Below are 10,720 nucleotides of genomic sequence, written 5' to 3' on the forward strand. Positions count from 1 at the left end.
TGAGGACTGGGGTAAAGTCATTTTCTCTGATGAATCCCCTTTCCGGTTGTTTGGGGCATCCGGAAAACACCTTGTCCGGAGAAGACAAGGTGAGCGCTACCATCAGTCCTGTGTCATGCCAACAGTAAAGCATCCTGAGGCCATACATGTGTGGGGTTGCTTCTCAGCCAAGGGAGTGGGCTCACTCACAATTTTGCCTAAGAACACAGCCATGAATAAAGAATGGTACCAACACATCCTCCGAGAGCAACTTCTCCCAACCATCCAAGAACAGTTTGGTGACGAACAATGCCTTTTCCAGCATGATGGAGCACCTTGCCATAAGGCAAAAGTGATAACTAAGTGTCTCAGGGAACAAAACATTGACATTTTGGGTCCATGACCAGGAAACTCCCCAGACCATAATCCCATGGAGAACTTGTGGTCGATCCTCAAGAGGCGGGTGGACAAACAAAAACCCACAAACTCCAAGCATTGATTATGCAAGAATGGGCTGCCATCAGTCAGGATGTGGCCCAGAAGTTAATTGACAGCATGCCAGGGCGGATTGCAGAGGTCTTGAAAAAGAAGGGTCAACACTGCAAATATTGACTCTTTGCATAAACTTAATGTAATTGTCAATAAAAGCCTTTGACACTTATGGAATGCTTGTAATTATACTTCAGTATACCATAGTAACATCTGACAAAAATATCTCATAACACTGAAGTAGCGAACTTTGTGAAGACCAATACTTTTGACCACGACTGTATATACAAAAGTATGTGGACACTCCTTTAAATGAGTGGATTCCAACAAGTCAGTTCACAACAACAGCACTTACAGTTGACCGGGGCAGCTTTAGCAGGGCAGAAATTTGACGAAGTGGAAACATCTAGTAGCAACAACGGCTCAGCCGCGAAGTGGTAGTTCACAGAACGGGACCGCTGAAGCGCGTAGCTTGTAAAAAAATCATCTGTCCTCGGTTGCAAAATGTACACAACTCAACAGAAAATGGGCCTGTTGTCCTAGTAAGGTGTAAATCAATTTTGTCCTCTGGTGGTATGATTTGGAACTGGTCATTTACCCACATTACACTCCCGGGCGGTAGGTGACAGTATACACTTGTAGTTGGTCACCGAACGTCACTTATGAAGACAGAAGAAGATATATGAGGAAGTTTTGCCTTGTTTCTTTGTTTTATATCTTCAAGCGCAGTTTTTTCACGTTTCGATACATCAGAAACCGTTAGTTCGTGTACGAATAACGAGCTTCATCTAGTCGACAACACAACTTCATGCAATTTAATGATTATGTGTTGATTGAACGCATTTGAGCTAATTTAGTATACAGCATCTCTGTCGATTACCAACGTCAGCTAGCTAGCTAGCAAACACAGTCAGTAGCATTTGTTGATGTCAATCGCTAACGTTAAGGCTTGCTCAAATCAAGATGGTGAGTGCCAGTTATCCACAGCCCATTGCACTGCTGGAAAGTAAATCATGTATTGATCAATTTACATGTTGTATGGGTTGTGCACAGTATGTTCACACTTTTCTGATAGGCATATGTTTATATTCAGAGATTACCAGAGACATGTCCTCATGTCCAACATACGAGCTAATAGCAGCTATTTGAATTACATAATAGTCATACATTCCATATTTTTACTTGGGATGCGCGTCTGATCTTTATTTTAGGATGATGAGAACAATCCCGGCCTGCCGCTCTCCTTTACCGAACCCAAATCTGAGGGTTCTGATTGTAACAGTGGAGCCCAGAGTGTACAGCAGGCTCCAGAGATGGCGTCAGTGAAGCTGGAAGACTGCAGTCAAACACTGGAGCTGAATGTCGACGTTAAAGATGAAGTAAAGGAGGAAGAGATTGAAACATTTGTGTATCATGGTAAGAACAGAGCACAGCCTGTTTTCACAGTCTCCGAGTAGGACTGTAGGAGTGCTGATGTAGGGTCAGTTTTGCCTTTAAGATCATAATGAATAAGATTATATGGACTGCAGGGACCTGCTCTTAACCCAGCACCCACATTTGGTTCCTTGGAAGTTGTGGGAATGTACGTTTTTGGTTTCCCATTGGTTCTGGGAAAGAAGCCAAAAGTTTCCTGACTGGTAAAACGTTTTTTTTTTTTACGTTATGAGAACAGAAGTGAACATTTCGCCTGTTCTAGGTTGCAGGGACGTTCTGAGAACGTTTTACTATGGTTCCCAGAAAGTTTTGATTGGAGGTTTTATTAACATTATGAGAACGGAAATTATAGGTTATTTGAAGGTCCCCTGTAGCTCAGTTGGTAGAGCATGGCCCTTGCAACGCCAGGGTTGTGGGTTCGTTTCCCACGGGGGCCAGTATGAAAATGTATGCACTCACTAACTGTAAGTCGCTCTGGATAAGAGTGTCTGCTAAATGACTTAAATGTAATTAATGTTCTGAGAAATGTTTCAAGACTTGATAACACTGCTAGCTTAGTTTGGGTTACATGTTGTGAACTCCAAGCACAGACAGGACACTTGGAAATTAATTTGCTTAGGCATTAAACATGTATATATTTTTTTTTATTGTGGCACGGCATCAGTGCAATTCGAACCTATGATCTTCTGCTCTCTATTCATTGAATTAGTCCACTGCACCACCAGGATGGAGCTAGCATGCCATATATATATATATATATATATATATATATATATATATATATATATATATATATATATATATATACACATGTGTATATATATATTATTATATGTGTATATATATATTATTATATGTGTAAATATTTACTTGTACAAAGCTGTTCATTTTAGTCTATTCAAACAGACCCCATTTCAAAGGAAACAAGCACTCATTAAGATTGGGTGTGGCCGATTAGTGGGCGTGGCCAACACACTTAACAAAATAGAGGATAGAGTTTTGTTGATGGGAGATTCGGAAGTGCGTTGAATGAGGTTTAGTGAGACGAAAGAAGCGGGTTTTGAAGAAGATTGGTGTCCAGTGCAAACAGAGTGAGCCGTACGCCAGACTGAGTTCTGGAGGTGAAATGGAAGTGAATGAGGGCGAGTTAAGTGAGGTGGAAGGTGTGGTGAAGAGCTCAGAACCAGAGCCTGGCATCAATGGACATGATAAAGAAGAATCTGGTCCAGTAGGAGTTACATTTTGGGAGAAAGAGGATCCTTGCCTTTTGGCAGAACCATTTGTGGTTTCAGGGTGGGTGAGAAAGGAGTTGGGTGCAGTTGAATCAGTGAAGGTAACCTGTAGTGGACTTGGGTATATTTGTTTGTGTTTCTTCTGACCAGAGGGAGCAGGCGCTCCGTGTCACGCAACTTGGGTCAAGATCTGTTTCTTGCTTTGCTCTTAGGAACAGGGCACCATTGAAAATAGGAATTTCTGGGGTAGCGTTAAGTGTGGAGGTGGAGCAATTGAAGTTGAAGATTACTGCTGTTTGTGATGCCTGCCGTTTGGTGTGAATCAGACCCGGTGGTGAAACAGAGGATTCGCTGTCAGTCCTTTTGAGTCAGTCTTTACCCGACAAAGTCATGTTAGGATATATCAGTTATCCTGTTAAGAGCTTTTGTGCCGAATCCACTGAGCTGTTTCAGGTGCAACATTTATGGTAATGTCACAGCAGTTTGTAGGAGGGAGATTCCAAGATAAGGGAATGGGATAGAGGATTGTGTAGTTTCGGTGGATAAAGTTGTGTGTGCCAACTGTAGGGATAGCCATGTTGCTGGGGATCAGAAGTGTCCGGTGCGAGAGAGGCAGGTTGAGGTGGCTAGAGCCAAGAGTAGTGCAGAAGGTGTCGTATGCTGAGGCAGTGAAGAAAGTAGAGGAGGATGGGTTGAGGATCCTGAGAGGATCCCTGTGAATAGTAGATATGTGCCAGCGCAGAGAGATAGGCCAATGAGTGATATATGCTTCAGTAAGGTTGACTTCTTAGCTTTCAAAGCAATGGTTATCAACTGTACCACATAAATGGAATGTAAATCACAGAAAATAGATGCTGCAATTAAGTATTTGAGCATATGAGATTTGACTTCAGAAGAGTTACAGGGTGTGTTGAGTGGTGGTGTCCCGTCTTCCCAGGCCGTTGGCATGGTGCAGGGGCAGATAGGGTCAAAGTAGTGAAATGGGGTAGTGGGTTTTTAATGAGTGTTGGGTTAGTTGGCAGGGTGTTTTTTTTTTTAATTTAATTTGAGTTTTTCTTTTTCCCATTTTGTATCACAAACTATATTGGATTGATATTATAGTCCAGTTGGGGGTGGTTATGCAACATATTGAATGCCAAGAAGTAGTTTTGATGCTGAGAACGGAATGTTTGTTTTTAAATAGCCTTCTTAGAATGTTCTTTGAACATTACTAATGTTTTCTTGTGAGAACGTTACTTTAAATCAGGGGTGTCAAACTCATTCCTCGGAGGACCTAGTGTCTGCTGGTTTTTGTTTTTTCCTTTCAATTAAGCCCTAGACATCCCGGTGAAGGGAGTTCCTTACTAATTAGTGATCTTAATTAATCAATCAAGTACAAGGGAGGAGTGAAAACCCGCAGACACTCGGCCCTCCGTGGAATGAGTTGGACACGTGCTTTTAATAGAACCATGAGGAAAACTGTAGAAAACATTATGCTGAAGTACTGAAATTTACACCTAAGAAACATATGGTTCTCAGAACGTTATGTGCTAGCTGGGTATCCTGCACCATTCCCAGAACATTGTGGGAAGGTTATATGCAAAATAACTATAGAAAACCATTTTCACCAAGCTCTAAGAAACATATCGCTCTCAGAATGTTATGCGTTAGCTGGAAAATCAGCACGCCTAGTCTTTAAGGTAAATTGATTAGGCTAACTCCTGTTTTAAATGTTTTGAATCCTCTAGCAATACGCTTTTGGAAACCTTTGGAACTTAACTGTCTCATATAAATAAGAAATAATCCTTCAAATACAAAACATACACATACTCTGCACAGTTTAGCGAAGCTGTACCCGGCTGTTTTCACACACCGCCTCTGCTACGACACATCCTCTCGCCTTGTGCCTGCATTTCCATTGGACTATTCCATTCCACATATCCGGCTGGATCGCATGTGTTTCTCAAAATACAGTCGGGTGCAACTTTCCTAGACTGCGTACTGTAAGTAATCATTTTGTATTTGAGAAAAAATGTCTTGCTTTTATGAAAGTTAAGCTCCAAATGTTTCCAAAACCGTATCGCAAGTGAGGTGTATTTGCGTTTAGACAGAGCATTTGGGTAACATAGGGCATCGTTGGAGATCCGGGACATTTCCCTCACTAGGCAAAATGGGACGTGGAATGGCTCCACTATAATGTAATTGGAGTGATAATAATAATATGCCATTTAGCAGACGCTTTTATCCAAAGCGACTTACAGTCATGCGTGCATACATTTTTTTTGTATATGGGTGGTCCCGGGGATCGAACCCACTACCTTGGCGTTACAAGCGCCGTGCTCTACCAGCTGAGCTACAGAGGACCAGAGAAGGGTAAGCTACTCACCTGATTTGCCATCAACATTTTATATTTGTCTTCAACTTAGCGCCGCCTGAAGGGCTCAAAGAAGAGATGGAAGAACAGAAAGTCTTACTACTCAAAGGTATGTGTTTTCTTTCTTGTCACACATGGAACATTTAAAGCAACAGTTCAGAGTCTGGCCAGAATTCAAACCAACATGGATAACCGACACCGCTCTGCAACTGCCCTTTAGAATGTTTGCTCCAGCCTGCCTTGTTTCATGGGGCTGGACACCCAATGACAAACAATACCTTGATTCTATCAATGTTATGGAAAAGTACACATGATTTTATGATGCATGCAGACCCATCAGGCTAATGGCATTCACCTGGATGCTGTACTCCGTCCAAGAGATACACTGAGTGTACGAAACATTAGGAACACCTTCCTAATATTGAGTTGCACCCTCTTTTGCCCTCAGAACAGCTTTAATTCATCGGGTCCTGGGCTCTACAAGGTGTCGAAAGCGTTCCACAGGGATGCTGGCCCATGTTGACTCCAATGCTTCCCACATTTGTCAAGTTGGCTGGATGTCCTTTGGGTGGTGGACCATTCTTGATACACACGGAAAACTGTTGAGTGTGAAAAGTACAGCAGAAAAACACAAATAGTTGTGTAATAGCCTACAACCTTATGTTGTGTTATGTAGGTCCATTATAGAGGTGGACAATTTTGCTAAACTCAAAATGCATTTGTTATATTCCTCAAGAATCAATGGAACCTTTTGGATGAGAGCTGGACAAGTCTCTAGTGAAAGGTTGTCTGAAATGTATAGGACAACTAATTCTGAAACAGAACCAACCCCTCAAAGGACCAACAAGTTGAAATGTCAATTCAACATGTTACTGTGAAAGATCCAGACTAAATAGAAGCTAGGCTATCATTCTGGAGAGGGTTTACTGGCTAATTTTGCTGTAGACTTTCATAGCAAGATATGCCAGTTATGACTGAGCAGTATTGTAAATCCTACTCTGCAATAGATTAGGTGCATTAACTTGATTTAGCATTCAGGACCCAAAGTAGCGGTTTATAACGGCTAATATACCACGCCCCGTTGAGCCTTATGGCTTAAATAGAACAGTTGCAAGTGTGTTTCTCAATGTCACCAGCAATGAGTAAGTAACTGGTAAGGTAATAAAAAGTTTAGCCTATTTCCTAGGAATTAATCACATGCATTAACTACAACCTGATGCTGTTTCATATCCATTTCACATGTTGATAAAGGAAAAAGAAAACAGAAAGGAATGGAGGAAACTGAAAAAAAGAGGCACAGATTCACCCCTGGAGATGAGGATCGTATTATTTCGGGGGTTCTTGGGCACTGGGAGGACCTCTTCGGCGCCCAGGCCCACATTCGCCCCCGGGGGTCAAAGACTGCAACCTGGAACAGCATCGCGGGTACCTTGACCTCGGCTGTGGCGAGATGTGGCGACGATGTCCGGAAGAAGTACAATCTCATCAGGAACCAAATCAAGCAGAAGGTTTCATCTCTCCGGGCATTGTCCAGCCAGACTGGTGGGGGGCCCAACACAGTGCTGGAGCTGACCCACCTGGAGCAGCAACTGCTCTCCCGAATGGCAGAGACCGTAACAGGTGTAGGGCCTGCTGATCTGGGAATTGGTGAGTGCTAATGTTGTAATTATATCTTAATGTTATATTAAATTATAATTACATCATAGTAATAATATATTATATATTAGGCCTATATACTGTATATACGGAATTCCCTGATCGGTTTCCTTCCTCTCTGGCAACTGATTTAGGAAGGACTGTATCCTGTGGTTGAATCTGTGTTTGAAATGCAATGCTTGACTGTTGGACCTTTTGAGATATTTGTATGTGTGGGGTACAGAAATGAGGTAGTCATAAAAAAAATCATGTTAAACACCATTATTACACACAGTGAGTCCATGTGACTTGTTAAGCATTTTACTCCTGAACTTATTTAGGCTTGCCATAACAAGGGGGTTGAATACTTATTGACTCAAGACATTTCAACTTTTCATTTTTAATTAATTTGTAAACATTTTGAAAAAACATTATTCCACTTTGATATTATGGGGTATTGTGTGTAGGCCAGTGACCAAAAAAAGCACAATTGAATCCGTTTTAAGTTCAGGGGGTGTGTATGCTTTCTGAAGGCACTGTATATACAAATGTGCCAAATCTGAGGGTTTTTGAATTGATCATGTTTACAATGTTCAATATTCATCAAACAATTGTTATTGAAATCTAAACACTGCTCATGTTACAGAGCATTCAGTAAAGCTTCAAATTACATCACTTCCTGCTTTGTAGCGTTTACAGACTGAAGGTTATAGTGTCGTAAAGGAGGCCTGGGTAAGCCCAAAATGTCAGCCACATCCCCACTTTCATTAATTATTTTTAAACTATGTTTTTACATACAAAAGTCATATATATATATATATACCTGACATTTTCGTGTATTACATTTCGGAACAATCCAGGATATTGTGATATTTTTGTTGTTGCAGTCAAACAGATCCGTCCATAAATGCAAGTAATAGTATTTTTTGTACCATTTAAAAATACATAAAGAAGCCACACCAGGCATCCAATACATGTACCGAAATGACAGAGGATTATACACACAGGAAGTCAGACTTGTTTCCATTGTGGACCTCTATTGCTAGGCAAGTGGCTGCAATACTCAATCACACACAATGTCCACATATTTAGATTTATGCAAAAATTAAAGCAAATTTACACATCTAACAAATCAGTCCACTAGCGCAGAGTGGCTTTACACTTGGCTAGGAGGCTATCTCAACATTAACCAAGCTTTGAAGGAGTGTTTGAACCTATGACTAGCAGAAAGTTTATATCGCGTCAGACGTGTGTGTGTGGTCTTTAATGAGTAGCCTAAATGAGCCTAGTCAAGGCAAAGGTTTGATTTAACAATTTCACTGTGAGCAACACAAACTTGATTAAATTCCATAAGTATTAAATCAGCATCAGTACCTGATGAGTGGAAAGGACGGAACACACTCCAGGAATAATTTAAGTGTATTCTTTATTTTAATGAAAAAGCATAATGCCATAATGGTAAACCAACAGAAAACATGACTAATATAACACATGACATTTTAAAGGAAGTAATTTCAACAAGAAGTGATAAGAAATCATATTAACCTAATCTTCTTTTCCAGGTCCCTCTCAGGGAGACATCTCCAGCTCTGGCCCCCCACCAGCAGCAGAAGAGAGCACTGTGGAGTCCGCTTTACCCTCTAATGTCACCATGGAGGAGGTACCCTCCACCTCACCATCAACACCTTGGCCAGCGCCAACAGTGTCACCCCAACCCATCACCTCCCGTCCTGCACCAGCTCACTCCATCCACTCTCAATCAATCAATCAAATTTATTTTATAAAGCCCTTTTTACATCAGCAGTTGTCACAAAGTGCTTTACAGATACCCAGCCTAAAACCCCAAAGAGCAAGCTCTGCACCCCAACCCATCACCTCCTGTCCTGCACCATCTCACTCCATCCACTCTGGCTCTCCACCCCAACCCATCACCTCCTGTCCTGCACCATCTCACTCCATCCACTCTGGCTCTGCTCCCCAACCCATCACCTCCCGTCCTGCACCAGCTCACTCAATCCACTCTGGCTCTGCTCCCCATCCCATCACCTCCTGTCCTGCACCAGCTCACTCCATCCACTCTGGCTCTCCACCCCAACCCATCACGTCTGGCTGGACACCACAGGGCCCCCAAGCCAAACTGCTCCAACACATCCTGGACACACAAACACAACAAATCCATGTTACACAGACCTCCCAACACATCCACCAAGCTCTTTATGATTTATTAGAAAAAGCACATGAAACACAGAAGGCACACCTGGATGTGGAGAAGAACCGGCTCCAGCTGGATAGGGAGCGCTTGAGGGTGGAGACAGAGCGCCTGCAGGTGGAGAGGGAGCGCCTCCAGCTGGAGAAGGATCGCCTGGGGGAAGTGGAGGCCCGGGAGGTGCTTCGGCAGCGCTCTGTCTCCGGGTCAGTCGCCCTAGAACACCAGACGCCTGTGAGTTCAAGAACTGCCAGTGCCTCCCCCACCCTTCCTCTGGGAACACCATCAGCCTCCATGTCCAGTCCCCTCGCATTAATATCACCCACTGCACCACACTTTGATTTCTTATTTGCCCCATTCCCATTACCGGTTATCCCAACCCATTCCACCCAGCCATCACAAACCAGCCCTGCCCCAACCTCCCCTACCTTAACCAGTTCTGCACCAACCTCCCCTACCTCAACCATTTCTGCACCAACCTCCCCTACCTTAACCACTCCTGCCCCAACCTCCCCAACCTCAACCATTTCTGCCCGCTCTCTCATCCCTCCAACCTCCGGATCTGTTAAACGGCGAGTCCAGGAGACAGTCAGGCCTTGGCCTGCACCCACTGCTAAGAATAAAAAACTTCAATAAACAAATAATGTCATAAAATACAACAAGTATCTTGTTTTCTTACAGCCTCTTCACTACACTATACATATTACTCACATGTAAACTTGCGTACTTACCATGGAAGAGGAGGTAGAGAGGAGGGAGTGGTCCGAATGTTTAGTTTTCTTCCAGTTCCGCGCAACTGTTCTGTTAAGCACGTAGTGAGTCACTCAGCCACGGAACGGGAGAGGAGGATCGGGCCGCCCCAGAAGGAAAGGGGACAGTTAGTCAAAGGATGCGGAAAGGGAGGAGAGTAGGGTCGACAAGGCAGAGTTAGGAGGGAGAAGGATTTAGCAAAAGGAGGAGAGAAGAGAAAGTAGCGGGAGAGACCGAAGATTGCAGCAGCGCATGGCCATCTGGGTAGGGCTGGAGTAGAGATGGAGAGAAAAGGAAACAAAGTAGTGATAAGAGACATGGAGTGGGGTTGCAGTGAGATTAGTAGGCGAACAGACTAGTGAAGATGCGATCCAGCGTATTGTCTGCCTTTTTGAGTGGGAGGTGACTGGGAAAGGGTGAGGTCAAAAGAGGAAAGTAGTAGAAAGAAAGAGGTGGAAGAAAAATTAATTGAAGTCAGGCATCTGGAGGTTAAAGTCGCCCAATACGATGAGTGGTGAGCCACCTTGTCAAGCTCATTAAGGAACTCTCCAATGACACCTGGTGGGCGATACCAAGTTAGTTGATGTGAGCCATGACCAACCTTTCAAAGCACTTCATGGCTACAGACGTGAGTGCTACGTG

At 43.2% G+C, this 10,720-nt stretch overlaps 1 protein-coding gene and 1 long non-coding RNA gene across 2 annotated transcripts; both read left to right on the top strand.

Annotated features, from left to right (window-relative positions):
- The first annotated feature begins 1,224 nt into the window (after positions 1-1,224).
- Positions 1,225-6,822, top strand: LOC311102466. The gene is made up of 4 exons (XR_014610012.1): positions 1,225-1,434; positions 1,680-1,884; positions 5,540-5,596; positions 6,739-6,822. It is a non-coding gene; the product is annotated as an uncharacterized lncRNA (long non-coding RNA).
- Positions 6,823-6,941: 119 nt separating this feature from the next.
- On the top strand, positions 6,942-9,964 carry LOC311103007 (uncharacterized protein; the record flags this gene model as incomplete). Its single annotated transcript, XM_084144502.1, has 2 exons — positions 6,942-7,134; positions 8,685-9,964. Exons 1-2 carry the CDS (start codon positions 7,089-7,091, stop codon positions 9,962-9,964), a joined length of 1,326 nt encoding a protein of 441 aa, XP_084000628.1. The 5' UTR covers positions 6,942-7,088.
- Between the last annotated feature and the right edge of the window lie 756 nt (positions 9,965-10,720).

Source organism: Coregonus lavaretus (assembly GCF_964263955.1).
Source record: "Coregonus lavaretus genome assembly, chromosome: 27".
NCBI classification, from domain to species: Eukaryota; Metazoa; Chordata; class Actinopteri; order Salmoniformes; family Salmonidae; genus Coregonus; species Coregonus lavaretus.